This window comes from Pristis pectinata, chromosome 6 (assembly GCF_009764475.1).
Source record: "Pristis pectinata isolate sPriPec2 chromosome 6, sPriPec2.1.pri, whole genome shotgun sequence".
Taxonomy (NCBI): Eukaryota; Metazoa; Chordata; class Chondrichthyes; order Rhinopristiformes; family Pristidae; genus Pristis; species Pristis pectinata.
In genome coordinates this window covers 1,417,652-1,433,462 of record NC_067410.1, presented here as the reverse complement: position 1 = coordinate 1,433,462, position 15,811 = coordinate 1,417,652, and the positions used below count along the sequence as shown (strand labels likewise).

Here is a 15,811-nt window from a genome sequence, read left to right as displayed (position 1 = left end):
CTCAATATATAGGAGGGAAAAGCAGAGCAGTGATAGGTGGACAAAAGGGGGGAGGTGGGGTGGGCACAGGGTGGTGATAGGTAGATGCAGGTAACGGATAGTGATGGGCAGGTGCGGGGGAGGAGGGGAGAGCAGATCCCCCGGGGGATGGGTCAAAGGGAAGGAGAGAGAGGAAAAAAAGGCTAGGAAAGGGAAGAAGAGAAGCAGGATGGTGGTGGTGGGGGGTGGGGGATGGGGGTGGGGGTGGGGGGGTGGGGGAAGGGGGGTTGGGGGGTGGGGGAAGGGGGTGGGGGGTGTGGGTGGGGATTACCTAAAGTGGGAGAATTCAATGTTCGTGCCGTCAGGCTGCAAGGTTCCAAGACAGAAAATGAGGAGCTGTTCCTCCAGTTTGTGCTTGGAATTCTCCCGGCAGTGGAGGAGGCCGAGGACTGACATATCAGTGATAGTGTGGGAGGGGGAGTTGAAGTGACCGGCAACAGGGAGATGCAGATCGCGGTTACGGACAGAGGGCAGGCGTTCTGTGAAACGGTCACCTAGTCTGCGTTTGGTCTCACCGATGTAGAGGAGGCCACATTTGGAGCACTGAATGCAGTCTATGATATTAAGGGAGGGGCAGGTGAATCTCTGTCTCACCTGAAAGGACTGTTTGGGTCCCTGGATGGAGGTGATGGAGGTGGTGTAGGGGCAGGTGTTGCACCTATGGCGGGGGCAGTGGAAAGTTCCCGGGGTGGGAGCGGGATGGGTGGGTGGGGGGAGGAGTGAACTAGGGAGTCATGGAGAGAGCGGTCCCTGCGAAAGTCAGAAAGGGGTAGGAGGGGAAGATGTGCTTGGTGGTGGGGTCCTGTGCGGGGAATGGAGGAACTTGGGGAACAGGCAGGGAGAGAACGTGGCTCAGGACCAGCCCTGACGTACTGAGTGCAGGAGCCGGACCCGGGGGCCTGACATTCATTCCTTGCAGTGAGCAACTCTGGGAGACACAGGGTTTGAAGGAAGCAGCTATTGTCTTTTATTGAATCAGTTGTGCAACATTCCGAATTAAACAACATTCAATCAAACATCACTGAGCCGTGAGTACAACTTGTAGAAGTGAGTTCTCGGACACCAATCGGGATAAGGAGAGGGTAGCAGGTTCCCTCTGGTGACCCTCACCCTCCGAGTCTGCTTGGACACACCGGGAGTGGAGAGGGGCTTTCACAGATCCTCGAGTCCCAAGCTGGTGTGGCTGGGCACAATGTGAACAGTAGGGTTAACTTGGGAGTAGCCCACCTCCACCTACAGTGCTCGCTTCCTTCGTTTAAACTCATGGGATCCTGGCATAACATGTATTGCCTATCAATAACTGCCCCTGGAGAAGGTGAGGGTGAGCTGCCCCTTGAACCGCTGCAGTTCTTCTGGGGAAGGTGCTTCCACGGTGCTGGAGGGGAGGGAGTTCCAGGGCTTAGACCCAGTGACAGTGAAGGAACGGCGATGTGCTTCCAAGTCAGGATGGGGAGTGAGCAGGAGGGGAAGCTGTGTGTGGCAGTGTTCCCCTGCACCTGGTACTTCTGGTGGGATGGGTGGAGGGTTTGGAAGGTGCTGTTGGAGCAGCCTGGACAAGTAACTGACTGTCGACGGTGCACACTGCAGCCACAGTGCGCCGGTGGTGGAGGGACTGCTGGTTTGGGGGACTGGATGGGGTGTATAACCTGTGGCTTGTGCAAGAACAGGCAATGACCCCCAGGCACAGTCAATAAATCTACAAGCACTGAGGGGTGCAGAGGGAGACTGTTTCATCAAAGGTCCTCAGGTTCCAATCCAGAGGACCCTGTCACCTCATTGGATAGGATGTTGAATTTCTGAAGCTCTTGTAATGAAATCCTTGGACGTCTGGTGTGGCTCTGACTCACACAGGCCAGGGACAGACCCTTGGTTTCAGCCCAGTGTGCTGTGCCCACCACTGCTGGACCCTGGGCTGGAGAGAGTTGGGCTGGGTTCCAGCTTCTGATCAGCTGATTGGCTCCCGAGGGACAAGACCAGCCATGGGTGGGATTGTTCTACCATTCTCACCCCACCAACCCCTCCCCAACCAGGAGTTAACAGCCAATAACACTGGGCGAGAGCTGGATTCCCGAGGCTGGGTCAGCCCCTGACACGGAGGGGAGGGGAGGGGAGGGGAGAGGGACAGAAGAGTGTTGGATTTAGAAACCTACACACTACAGGTGTTGGAAAATGCTGGAACCACTCAGCAGTCCTCTGGTGAAGGCTCTTCGACCTTGAATGTTGACTCTTCCTCTATCCGCAGATGTTGCCTGACCTGCTGAATGTCCCCTGCACTTTCTGTTTATATTTTAGTTGAGTTTAGAAGGTTGACTTGCTTAAAATGACAAAGGGACTTGTTAGGGAGAGGGCGAGAACTCTGGGAGTTGGTGGGTGTGCAGAACAAGGGGTGGTCGGGGTGATAATGGGACACAGAAGGCAGGGAGATCTGGGAACTCTTCCTCTCTCACGGACCCTTGAGGGTGGCAGGAGGGGGGGCAATTTTGGGACAGAGGTGGGTAGACCTTTCCTGAGGAAAGGAGGTCATGGTGTGAGATGCTCTGGGGGGAAGGTCAATGAACAGTGAGCAGCATTGTAGGCCTACGATTGTATTGAAGAGATGATAGCTCCTTACCAATTACAAAATGGAAATGATTTAGGCAGAAAGTTGAAATCACTAGATTGGAGCAAGAGGAAGGAGGCCATTTGGCCCATCATGTGTGGCTGACTCATTTCCATGGAGGCCCACTTCTTGCTCTACCTCCTGCCACAGATGTCGGTGTATCAGTCAGGCGAGGTGAGGGTGGATCAGTCTTTAATTATTCACGAACGTCCATCCAATTATTGGATCCATGTGCGGACACACAGAGTTGCTGAGTGCCTCTGGATTCTCTTCCTCCCGCTAATATTCAATGGTCACTGTTTTGGTCCTCAGGTACTCATTCAAAGCTTCCTGCCCTGTGCAATAAGACAGCGAGATTCACCGCGGCGTCAACAGGCACTGGGTTTAAGCGGCAAATGATAACCCTTTCTCCAAACCCCTCTGTAACAATTTTACCAACTCTATCAAATGTCGATGTTTCCACATCCAGCACCCTGTGCAGTTCTGGTCCCACACTCCAGGAAGGATGTGCTGGCACTGGGGAGGGTGCAGAGGAGATTCAAGAGGGTGTTGAACAGAGGTATACAAAACCATGAGGATATAGATAGGACAGACTTCCTATGGCAGAGGGGTCTGTAAGCAGAGAGCATAGGTTTGGGGTAAGGGATAAGAGGATTACAAAGGACATAGAACACTACAGCACAGTACAGGCCCTTCGGCCCACAATGTTGTGCCGACCTTTAAACCTTGCCCTAGACTATCTAACCCTTCCCTCCCACATAGCCATTTCTCTATCATTCATGTGTCTCTTAAATGTCCCTAAAGTACCTGCCCCCATAACCTCTGCTGGCAGTGCATTTCATGCACCCACCGCTCTTTGTGTAAAAATCTTATCCCTGACAACCCCTTATACCTTCCTCCAATCACCTTAAAATGATGTCCCCTCGTGTTAGCCATTGTCGCCCTGGGAAAAAGTCTCTGACTGTCCACTCGGTCTATGCCTCTTATCATCTTGTACACCTCTATCATGTCACCTCTCATCCTCCTCCTCTCTAAAGAGAAAAGCCCTAGCTCACTCAACCTATCCTCATAAGACATGCTCTCCAATCCAGGCAACATCCTGGTAAATCTCCTCTGCACCCTCTCTAAAGTTTCCACATCCTCAGACATTAGATGTCCGCAGACATTAGAGAGGGTCTGAGGAAGAATGTTTTTACCCAGAAGGGGGTTGGAATCTGGAACGCACTGCCTGACGGGGTGATGGAGGCAGACACTCTCGGCACTTGAATCAAAGGTGGAGAAGGGCACGGGCCGAGGCTTGGTAACTGGGAGTGTTGTAGATGGGTGCGTGGGTGGACATGGACATGGTTCTGTATTCTCTGAGGCTTGGACACAGTGATGCCCACATTTCACCAATGAATGAAAAGCTTGCATTGTTTTGTGGCACTGGCTTAGACTGTCTCTGGAACTACCTTTAACTGTAATCCTGCAGGATCTCTGCGGTCCTGGCTCTGACCCCTTGTTCACACCACTGACACTCTGCCTACCACCTCCCTAAACATCCCACATCTTTCTGCACCTTTAAGCCCTCCATCTGCGATGAAGGGTTAATATCCTTTGCCCAGGTTCGTGCTGATTCTTAGAGTCATAAAGCTATACAGCATGGAAACTTCTCCAGATGAAGGCATTCTGACTGGCTGCACCGTGGCCTGGTGTGGGATCTCCAATGCACAGGAACGCAGGAGGTTACAGAGCGTGGTGGGACTCAGCCAGTCCCACCACGGGGACAGCTCTCCCCACCGTAGAGGAACATCTACAAGAGGCGATGTCTCAGGAAGGCGACATCCCTCATCAGGGACCCCCACCATCTGGGACATGCCCTCTTCAAGCAGGAGGTAGAGGAGCCTGAAGACCCACAATGCTATTACAGCGCCAGTGACCCGGGTTCAATTCTGGCCTCTGTCTGTCAGGAGTTTGTACGTTCTCCCTGTGTCTGCGTGGGTTTCCTCCGGGTGCTCCGGTTTCCTCCCACATTCCAAAGACGTACGGGTTAGGAAGTTGTGGGCATGCTATGTTGGCGCCAGAAGCGTGGCGACACTTGCGGGCTGCCCCCAGAACACTCTATGCAAAAGATGTATTTCACTGTGTGTTTCGATGTACATGTGACTAATAAAGAAATCTTATCTTATCTCACGGTTCAACAACAGCCTCTTCCCCACTGCCGTCAGGTTCTTGAACCCACCTGAAAAATCCCAGCACTGCCTCAGACAGTGTTTCCCTCAACTTGCACTGATGTCGTTATGTTATTTTTGTTTATTGTGGCATGTAAGTCATGCATGATTTGTGTTAATTTGTTTACGTTTGCCATGTTTGTAACGTCAAGTGCTGCTCCTGCAGAACACCGATGTTCACGCCATTTACGCCCTGGGTGTGTGTGCCCATGACAATAAAACTTGAACTTGGAAGACAGGCCCTTCGGCCCAACCCATCGATGCTAACCAAAGTGCCTAGCCAGCTGCTTTAGTGAGAGTGTTCCTGTGAAGAGTCTACAGGTGGTACACAAGTGTCTGAGCACAGCCTGCTCTGGTGCCAGCCCCTGCCCCTACTCCCCGCGCTCCTCTTACCCAGGTCCTTGCCGAACCCAGATTGCTTGAAGCCCCCAAACGGGGCTGCCACATCTGTCTTGTTGTACGTGTTGATGAACACGGTGCCCGCCTGCAGTTTCTCGCTGACGTACAGAGCCTTGCTGAGGTCACGGGTGAACACGCCTGAGGCCAGACCGAACTCTGTGTTGTTGGCACGTTTCAAAACTCCATCCAGATCCCTGCCAGAAACAAGACCACAGTGTCAGCAGCTGAGAGCCAGCTGTTGCCCAGTCCGCATTAACTGCTGGAGTCTCTGCTCCACACCAACCCCTCCTTCCGCTCTCCATCTCCCTCTGTCCTCTCCCTCGTGTCTTTACCCAACTTCCCCTTACACCCCTCTCAGTCGCTCCCCTTGCCCTTCCCAATGGGAACAAGCTCCCCATTCTCAACACTCTCTGGGGAAAAGAGTTCCTCCTGAATTCCCAACCAGATTTATTTGTGACCGTCTGTTATTTCTGGGCATTAGTTTGGTGTCCTGTACCTAGAAATGCTCTGTGATTAACCAATCAGATAACTTCCCTAATTGTAAACACTTCTTTTGGGCCACCTCTTCTAAAGGGTCTCCCCCAACGGTGGGATAAATACTGGCGGGCACCTGGGTGAGAAAACACTGGGGACAATCAAAGACCGAATTCCCTGGGTCCTGCTCGAGCTCCCACCCTCTTCAATCAGACCTGACCAATCCAGCTGATGCCTGTCACAGGTCCGGCCTATCCATTGAAACGTCCCAGACACTGAAAGGCCTGGATAGAATGGATCTGGAGAGGATGTTTCCATCAGTGGGAGAGTCCGGGATCCGAGGGCACAGCCTCAGAATAAAGGGACGTCCCTTTAGAACTGAGATGAGGAGGAATTTCTTCAGCCAGAGGGTGGTGATCTGTGGAATTTGTTGCAACAGAGGGCTGTGGAGGCCAAGTCATTGGGTATATTTAAGACAGAGATTGACAGGTTCTTGATTGGTCAGGGGGCTATGGGGAGAAGGTGGGAGTATGGAGTTGAGAGAAAATAAATCAGTCATGATTGAATGGTAGAACAGGCTCGATGGGCCAAATGGCCTAACTCTGCTCCTATATATTATGGTCTTCACACCCACTAAACTCCAGGGTGGACTTCTCCACTCTACAATCACTCAGTCCGATTCCTCTTCCCTGAATCCCCCTCACCTCCAGAGGGAGAAGGAAGCTGGTGGGGCTGCTGGAGAAAGTCCACACCAACCCAACCTTCCCTCTGGTCAACGACCTTCTTAACTCACCACATCCTTCACCCCGAGGTGAGTGCTGGTGGAGAACACCATGTCGGCGGAGACCCTGTGGAGGGGCTTTGTGGCCCTATCACCAAACAACTCATACTGTCCCCCACTGCCTTCCCACCTTCCATCTCACCACTGGCACTGGGTCACCCCCCCAGGTCAGTCGGAGAGGAGGGAAGTCTGTGCGGAACCACTGTGTAGAACCTGCAGCCGAGGCGAGACACCAGGGTGAGCCCATTGACTGGCTTCATCAGCGTTCCGGAAGCTCCACTCTCCCACTGCAGCTGTGAGATAAATAGAGAAGGGAATCCCTTGCCCTGGGACCGTTCCAGAAATCCACCCCCCCCTCCTCCCTCCTCAAGCCCCTGGCATCTGTCCCAAAGCAGGAGCCAGAGTTGGGAGAACATTCCTGCTGGGAAGGAACCAGGGATTGTAAAAGCCTCAGATATAGCTGAACTTACAGCAGATGCCTCAACAGCAGAGGACGTCCATTTAAGGTGAGAGGGGGAGAGTTTAAAGGAGATGTGAGGGGAAAGTTTTTTCACATAGAGAGCGGTGGGTGCCCGGAACGGGCTGCCAGGGGTGGGGGTGGAGGCAGAAACGACAGAGGGGTTTAACAGGCTGTTAAAGAGACACGTGAATGTGCAGGGAATGGAGGGAGGTGGACCGTGTGCAGGCAGAAGAGATTTAGTTTATTTTGGCATCATGCTGGGCACAGACATTGTGGGCCGAAGGGCCTGTTCCTGTGCTGTACTGTTCTGTGTTCTATCTTCCCTGAAAGTGGTATCACAGGTGGACAGGGTGGTGAAGAAGGCGTTCGGCACGCTGGCCTTCATCAGTCAGTGCACTGAGTACAAGGGTTGGGATGTTGTGTTGCAGTTGTACAAGTCGTTGGTGAGGCTGCACTTGGAATATTGTGTTCAGTTTTGGTTGCCCTGTTATAGGAAAGATGTCATTAAGCTGGAAAGAGTGCAGAGCAGATTTACAAAAGTGTTGCCGGGACTCGAGGGACTGAGTTATGGAGAGAGGTTGGGCAGGTTGGGACTTTTTTCATTGGAGCGTAAGATAATGAGGGCTGATCTTATAGAGGTGTATAAAATCATGAGGGGCATAGATAGCGTGAATGCACACAGTCTGTTTCCCCAGAGCTGCGGAATCAGGACTAGAGGGCCTAAGTTTAACGTGAGAGAGGAGATTTAATAGGAACCTGAGGGGCAACTTTTTCACCCAGAGGGTGGTGAGTATATGGAACGAGCTGCCAGAGGAAGTGGGTGAGGCAGGTACATTAACAACATTTAAAAGGTACTTGGACAGGTACATGGATAGGAAAGCTTTAGAGGGATAGGGGCCAAACGCAGGCAAATGGGACTGGCTTAGACGGGAATCTCGGTCGGCACGGACCAGTTGGGCCAAAGGGCCTGTTTCCCTGCTGTACGATGCTGTGTTCTACAGTTTATTGCCATCTCACCCAGCAGCCACAGTCGGGTGCGGTAGAATTTCTAGGACACCTGGCTGCAGTCCCTCACTGACCTGCTCACAAGATCAGGGCAATAGCTCTGTCAGAAATGGTTCAATTGCCATGGTTACCAGGTGTAGAGAGCCTTCAGCCCTGTTCTCTGCTGCCCAATGCTGCCCGGAGCCACTCAGAGTGGCCCTAGTGTCAGAGGGAACCTACCTGTCAGCAAACTTGGAGATGATCATGATGGGCCCAAAGGATTCCTCTCTGGCAATGAACATGTCATCCTGCACATCGGTGAACACAGTGGGTTCAAAGAAAAACCCTGCAACAGAAGAGCACATCAGTGATCCTGCTCAATAAATGTATGGGGATGTGGAGGGAGCCTCGCTGTGTCTGACCCCAGGAGTGTGTGATGGGATGGTGCAGAGGGAGCTTCACTCTGTGTCTGACTCCGGGAGTGTGTGATGGGACGGGGTGGACACTAATTAACAGTGACATTGGCGTTTGTGAGTAAGTGTTCTACTGACCCTCCCTTCCCTCTTGTGCAGTGAAAGATCGACCCTGGGGCACAGTCTTGACCCTGGGGCAGAGGCTGGAGTTCTCCCAGCTTCCTGGGTGTACAACCAACCTCAAACCATCGGGGCCTGAGGACTTTACCCTCGCTGGAAACTCTCTCTGCTTAGTCTGGGCATGATTCCTGTATTCCAACAGTTCCAGCCTCCTTGTCTGTTGGGGTGACTGGGGCCAGCTGAGTCACGGTTCACACAGAGAGCAAGGCTCCACGATGCCAATACACACCATGCTGGGGCACCTACCAGGCCTGGGGACCTGCTTCCCTCCATAGACCAGCCGGGCTCCCTCCTTCACCCCCGTGGCACAGTACTCAATCAGCTTGTCCAGGTGGGCTTTGTGGTTCTGAGGGCCATGGTCCGTGGACCTGTCCAAAGGGTCACCGATCTTCATTTTCTTCACCTCCTCTACCTGTGGGTGACAATGAATTGCATTTACATAGCAACAAGAGGAGGCCCTTCCAACCCCTGACCTTATTCATCACTGTGCCTGTTCTGGGGCCTGCCTGCTCCAACTTCTCACCAAATCCCTGGATTCACCAAAATCTTTCCAACTCCATGTTAACTTCCCAATTGGCCAGTGGCGGTTCACCGTCACAGAATGGGTGGAGCCACTCGGGGCTAAGGTGAAATGGGAGAGGGATCAGGACGGAGGGAAAGGGGAGAGGGGAAAGAGGTTAGGGGAAGCGGAGGGAAGGTGTGGGGCAGGGGTTGAGGAGGGAACAGATGGGGAGGGGAGCAGATGGTCGACGGCGCAGAATTTTGTCCTGGTTCTGTGTAAAAGTAATCTGCTTGGTCCACTTCCCCAACCTCTGCCAGCAGCCCTGGAAATGCTCTCATTTACCTAGCACCGGTATGAATCCGTGCAACACTCCCTCAGTACGGCCCCTCCCACAGTGTGACCCTCCCTCAGTACCACCCCAGGAGTACCAGACTGAACAATGGACTCAGTTCTCCAGACTGCACTCGTCCATGGTTTTTGATCTCAGGATGGGCAAGAGGGAGGGCTCCAGGTCTGACGTGCTGAGGGGCTTCTCTTACTCCGGCTTTGTGTGGAAGAACAACAGTGTTCAATTCTTGATGCAGCAAACATGAGACTCACCACTTTGTGCAGGAACTGGTCGTGGATGGACTCTTCAACAAACAGTCGTCCTGCTGCGATACAGTTCTCTCCCTTGTTGAAAAACACAGCTCCCATCCCCTGGGAAGACAAGCAAGGGTTAACGGAATTAGCCCACAGTGGCGCAGTGGGCAGAGCCACTGCCTCACGGTGCCAGAGAGGCCTGGGTTCGATTCCGACCTCCAGCGCTGTCTGTGCAGAGTTTGCACGTTCTCCCTGTGACTGCAGGGGTTCCCCCCGGGGGCTCCAGTCTCCATCCACAGCACAAAAATGTGCGGGTCGGTGGGTTAATTGGCCACTGTAAATTGTCCCCAGTGTGTGGGTGAGGGGTAGAATCTGGGGGGAGTTGATGGGGATGTGGGGAGAGTAATAAATGGGATTGGAGTAGATGGGTGGTTGCTGGTCAGCACGGATTCAGTGGGCCGAAGGGCCTGTTTCCATGCTGTATCCCTCTGACTCATCCTTGGGATATTGACGTTTCTCAATGCCGACACTCAGTGCCCACCCCCAGCTGGGTGTCAGTGACACAGGCTGGTACTGGCTTCACGTGAGCTCAGTCACAACACAGACCGATGGTCCCACACTGCAATCATCAGTCTGTCCAGGTCCTGTCCACAAATCTGTTGTCACTTCTCGTCCATCTACAATGTTAACGGTCAAGCAATTAAACGTGAATTCTCTAATGGCAGTTTAATCAGCAACTTTAAATAATAACTACAGTAGTGTAACGGTTAGCGTAACACTATTACAGCACCAGCGACCCAGGTTCAATTCCCGCCGCTGTCTGTAAGGAGTTTGTACGTTCTCCCCGTGTCTGCGTGGGTTTCCTCCGGGTGCTCCGGTTTCCTCCCACATTCCAAAGACGTACGGGTTGGGAAGTTGTGGGTGTGCTATGTTGGCGCTGGAAGCGTGGCGACACTTGCGGGCTGCCCCCAGAACACTCTACGCAAAAGGTGAATTTCACTGTGTGTTTCGATGTACATGTGACAAATAAAGATATCTTATATTGGAACAGTCCAATGGAAATTGTTTTGCCTCTATAAACATGATATAAATAAGGAAAAGCAGGGAGATAGACGATGAATTGAACAGGAATAGTTCATCAGTCTTCACAAGAGACGGTAAATTGGTAAATTGGTTTATTATTGTCACTGGTACTGAGGTACAGTGAAAAACTTTGTTTTGCATGCCATCCATACAGATCAATTCATTACACAGTGCATCGAGGTAGTACAGGGTAAAACGATAACAGAATGCAGAATAAAGTGTCACAGTTACAGAGAAAGTGCAGTGCAGGCAGACAATAAGGTGCAAGGTCATAACGAGGCAGATTGTGAGGTCAAGAGTCCATCTTATCGTACAAGTGAACTGTTCAATAGTCTTATAACAGCGGGATAGAAGCTGTCCTTGGGTAAATGTAACATCCCAGAAACAGCGGTACATTGGGAATGGAGGGGAAGGGAGGAACTTGGGAAAGTTACAGTCGCCTGGGCAGTGGGGCTGAGCAAAGTGTTGAGCTGTGGGCCAACATCCCAGTCTCTGATGGATTCCACCCCAGAGTGGCGAGTGAGGCTGGACAGGCTGAGACTGTTCTCCCTGGAGCGCAGGAGGCTGAGGGGTGACCTTATGGAGGTTTATAAAATCATGAGGGCTGTAGACAAGGTGGATGGTCACAGGCTTTTCCCCAGGGTGGGGGAGTCTAAAACTAGAGGGCACAGGTTTAGGGTGAGAGGGGAAAGATTTAACTGGGACCTGAGGGGCAAGTTTTTCCACACAGAGGGTGGTGGGTGTGTGGAACGAGCTGCCAGAGGAAGTGGCAGAGGTGGGTACAAATACAATGTTTAACAGGTCCATGGATAGGAAAGGTTTAGAGGGATATGGGCCAAATCCAGGCAAATGGTACCAGTTTAGACAGGCATCTTCGTCGGCATGGACCAGTTAGGCCGAACGGCCTGTTTCCATGTTGTATAACCAACCGTGTTGTATAACCGAGTTGGTTTTAATTTCCCAAAGTTCTCTAGATTTGGGGAAGGTTCCATTTGATAAATTCGTGGCTGAGAAGTTGGTGCAGGAGGGAAGGTTTTAGATTTTTGGATCATTAGGATCTCTTCTGGGGAAGGTGGGACCTGTACAGAGAGGACAGGTTACACCCGAACCTGAGGGGGGCCAATATCCTTGCGGCCAGGTTTGCTACGGTGGTTCGGGAGGGTTTAAACTACATTGCGAGGGGGAAGGGAACCGGAGGAGTAGGTCAGAGGAAGAAGGGGACGGGGAAAAGTCAGATCTAACAGGTAGAGAGGCTTTGAGGAAGGAGAAGCCGAGTACAGGCTACAAAAGTAGTAAGGTGGATGGGCTAAAGTGCATTTACTTGAATGCGAGAAGCATCAGGAATAAGGGAGATGAACTGAGGGATTGGATAAGTACATGGGACTACGATATTGTGGCTATTACAGAGACATGGCTGACATCAGGGCAGGAATGGATATTGAATATTCCTGGTTTTCAGTGTTTTAAGAGGGATAGGGAGGGGGGAGAAGAGGAGGAGGGGTGGCGATACCCTTTCTGCAGCTGTAACAGATAATGTAGAAGGATCCTCTCTAGAGTCAGTATGGGTGGAAGTTAGGAACAAGAAAGGAGCAGTTACTCTACTGGGAGTACTCTATAGGCCCCCCGGTAGCAGCAGGGATACTGAGGAGCAGATTGGGGGGAAGTTTTTGGAAAGATGGGAAAATAACGGGGTTATTATAATGGGAGACTTCAACTATCCAAATATTGATTGGCACCTACTTAGTGCCAAAGGTTTAGACGGGGCGCAGTTTGTTAAGTGTGTCCAGGATGGATTCCTGACGCAGTATGTTGACAGGCCGACTAGAGGGAATGCCATATTAGATCTAGTTTTAGGTAATGAACCAGGTCAGGTGACAGATCTATCGGTGGGTGAGCATTTGGGGGACAGTGACCACTGCTCCATAACCTTTAGAATTGTCATGGGCAGGGATAGGAGCAAAGAGGACGGGAAGATATTTAATTGGGGAAAGGCGAATTATGAGGCTATAAAGCGAGAACTTGGAAGTGTAAATTGGGGTGACATTTTTGAAGGGAAATGTACTGTGGAGATGTGGTCGATGTTCAGGGATCTTTTGCAGGATGTTAGGGATAAATTTGTCCTGGTGAGGCAGAGAAGGAATGGCAGGGTGAAGGAACCGTGGGTGACGAGAGAGGTGGAACAACTAGTTAGGAAGAAGAAGGCAGCATACATAAGGTGTAAGCAGCAAGGTTCAGATAGGGCTCATGAGGAATATAGAGTAGCAAGGAAGGAACTTAAGAAAGGGCTGAGGAGATCAAGAAGGGGACATGAAAAGGCTTTAGCGAGTAGGGTTAAGGAGAATCCCAAGGCTTTTTTCTCGTACGTGAAGAGCAGAAGGATGGCTAGGGTAAAGGTAGGTCCGATTAAAGACAAAGGTGGGAGGATGTGCCTGGAAGCTGTGGAAGTGGGTGAGGTTCTCAATGAATACTTCTCTTCAGTATTCACCAAGGAGAGGGGTCTTGATGATCCTGAGGACAGTGTTGGAAAGGGTAATGTTCTAGAGTATGTAGATATTAACAGAGAGGATGTTTTGGAGTTGTTAGAAAATATTAGGACAGATAAGTCCCTGGGGCCTGACGGAATATTCCCCAGGCTGCTTAGTGAGGCGAGGGAGGAGATTGCTGAACTTTAGGTTAGGATCTTTGAGTCCTCGTTGTCCACGGGGATGGTACCGGAGGATTGGAGGGTGGCGAATGTTGTCCCCTTATTCAAAAAAGGTAGTAGGGATAGTCCAGGGAATTACAGACCAGTGAGCCTTACGTCTGTGCTGGGCAAACTGTTAGAAAGGATTCTAAGAGGTAGGATTTATGAGCATTTAGAGAATCATGGACTGATTAGGGACAGCCAGCATGGCTTTGTGAAGGGAAGATCTTGCCTCACGAGCCTGATAGGGTTCTTTGAGGAGGTGACCAGGAAGATTGATGAGGGTAGTGCAGTAGATGTGGTCTACATGGATTTTAGTAAGGCGTTTGATAAGGTCCTGCATGGGAGGCTTCTTCAGAAGGTCGGAGGCCAAGGGATCCAGGGAGGCTTGGCCGTGTGGATTCAGAATTGTCTTTCCTGTAGAAAGCAGAGGGTTGTGGTGGAGGGAGTGCATTCGGATTGGAGGGCTGTGACTAGTCGTGTCCCACAAGGATTGGTTCTGGGACCTCTACTTTTTGTGATATTTATTAACGTCTTAGATGAGCGAGGTGGAAGGGTGGGTTAGCAAGTTTACAGATGACACAAAGATCAGCAGTGTTGTGGATAGTGTGGAGCGCTGTCGGAGCTTACAGAGGGGTATTGATAGGATGCAGAGCTGGGCTGACAAGTGGCAGATGGAGTTCAATCCAGAGAAGTGTGAGGTGGTACACTTTGGAAGGACAAACTCCAAGGCGGAGTACAAGGTAAATGGCAGGATTCTGGGCAGTGTAGAGGAGCAGAGGGATCTGGGGGTTCATATCCACAGATCGCTGAAAGTCGCCTCACAGGTGGATAGGGTAGTTAAGAAAGCTTATGAGATGTTAGCTTTCATAAGTTTAAGATCCGCGAAGTAATGATGCAGCTTTACAAAACACTAGTTAGACCACATTTGGAGTACTGTGTCCAGTTCTGGTTGCCTCATTATAGGAAGGATGTGGAGGCGTTGGAAAGGGTGCAGAGGAGATTTACCAGGATGCTGCCTGGATTAGAGAGTATGGATTATGAGGAGAGACTAAAGGAGCTAGGGCTTTACTCATTGGAAAGAAGGAGGATGAGGGGAGACATGATAGAGGTGTACAAAATATTAAGAGGAATAGATAGAGTGGACAGCCAGCGCCTCTTTCTCAGGGCACCAATGCTCAATACAAGAGGACATGGCTTTAAGGTAATGGGTGGGAAGTTCAAGGGAGATGTCAGAGGGAGGTTTTTCACCCATAGAGTGGTTGGTGCATGGAATGCGCTGCCTGGGGTGGTGGTGGAGGCTGATATGTTGGTCAAGTTCACGAGATGGTTAGATAAGCATATGGAGGAATTTAAGATAGAGGGATATGTGGGAGGAAGGGGTTAGATAGTCTTAGGAGTGGTTTGAAGGTCGGCACAACATGGTGGGCCGAAGGGCCTGTATTGTGCTGTATTGTTCTATGGTTCTATGAATGGAAAATAACAAGTAGTTCTCCTTTGTTCAAAAGTGAAGAGACAGCAAACGGGAAAACTACAGGTCAGTGAGATAAACATCTGTCCAAGGGAAATGTTGGAAATATTAAGTTCTGAGGTAAGCTGACAAAGCCAACATGACCTTGTGAAAGGGGAATCCTGTGTGGCCAATTCAGTGGAGCACTTTGAAGAAGTACTGTGCTGTGGATGAATTGGTGAACGTACTATACTGAGATCTACAGAAGGTGTTTGATAAGGCGCCATGTCAAAGGTTATTGCAGAAAAGAAAAGCTCATGGTGCAGTAGTTAACCTATCAGTGTGGAAGGGAGGTTGGCTGGCTCACAGGGAACAGACAGTGGGCACAAACGGGTCTTTTAGTGGTTGGTGAGGTGTATGGAGTGGTGTGTCACAGGGACCAGTCCTGGACCCTCAGTGTTTTACAATCTGTGTGAATGACTTGGATGAAGGCACTGAAGGTACGGCTGGTCAGTTTGTGGAAGTCACTAAGGTAGGCAGAAGAACAGTCCCGTTTGCCCACATTAGAGCCTATTGTCCATTCAACTGCCTGCTGGGAAGTCTCTTGAAGGTAGTGATTGTATCTAATTCTGCCACCTCCTCTGGCAGAGCCCTCCAATATCAACCCTCTCTGGGTAAAAAACATTCCTCTCACCAAAAACTGTGCCCTCTTGGTTTTGATACCTGTGCCCTGAGATAAAGGCTTTGACTACCTACCCTATCTATGCCTCATAATTTTATAAACCTCTACCAGGTCACCCTCAGCCTGTGCTCCAAGGTAAAAAGTCTATCCAATCTCTCCCCATAACCAACGTCCTCCAATCAGGGAGCAGTGGACTTGGACCCCAAGGTCCCTCTGTTCATCAACATCCCTTAACGCCCCACCATTTATTGTGTATGTCTTACCCCTCCCTATCTGACTTAGCAAAGTGC

General features: G+C 51.0%; 1 protein-coding gene across 1 annotated transcript in view; it reads right to left on the bottom strand.

Moving 5' to 3' along the window:
• Window positions 1-982: 982 nt before the first annotated feature.
• The window catches only part of aldh1l1 (aldehyde dehydrogenase 1 family, member L1), a 57,239-nt gene continuing 42,410 nt past the window's right edge, over window positions 983-15,811 (bottom strand). The window contains exons 20-24 of the mRNA XM_052018130.1: window positions 9,642-9,740; window positions 8,786-8,951; window positions 8,187-8,292; window positions 5,242-5,441; window positions 983-2,973 (exon numbers count right to left, since the gene is read on the bottom strand). Coding sequence (XP_051874090.1) covers window positions 2,918-2,973; window positions 5,242-5,441; window positions 8,187-8,292; window positions 8,786-8,951; window positions 9,642-9,740 — 627 coding nt within the window. The 3' untranslated portion in view covers window positions 983-2,917. The remainder of the gene's footprint in view (window positions 2,974-5,241; window positions 5,442-8,186; window positions 8,293-8,785; window positions 8,952-9,641; window positions 9,741-15,811) is intronic.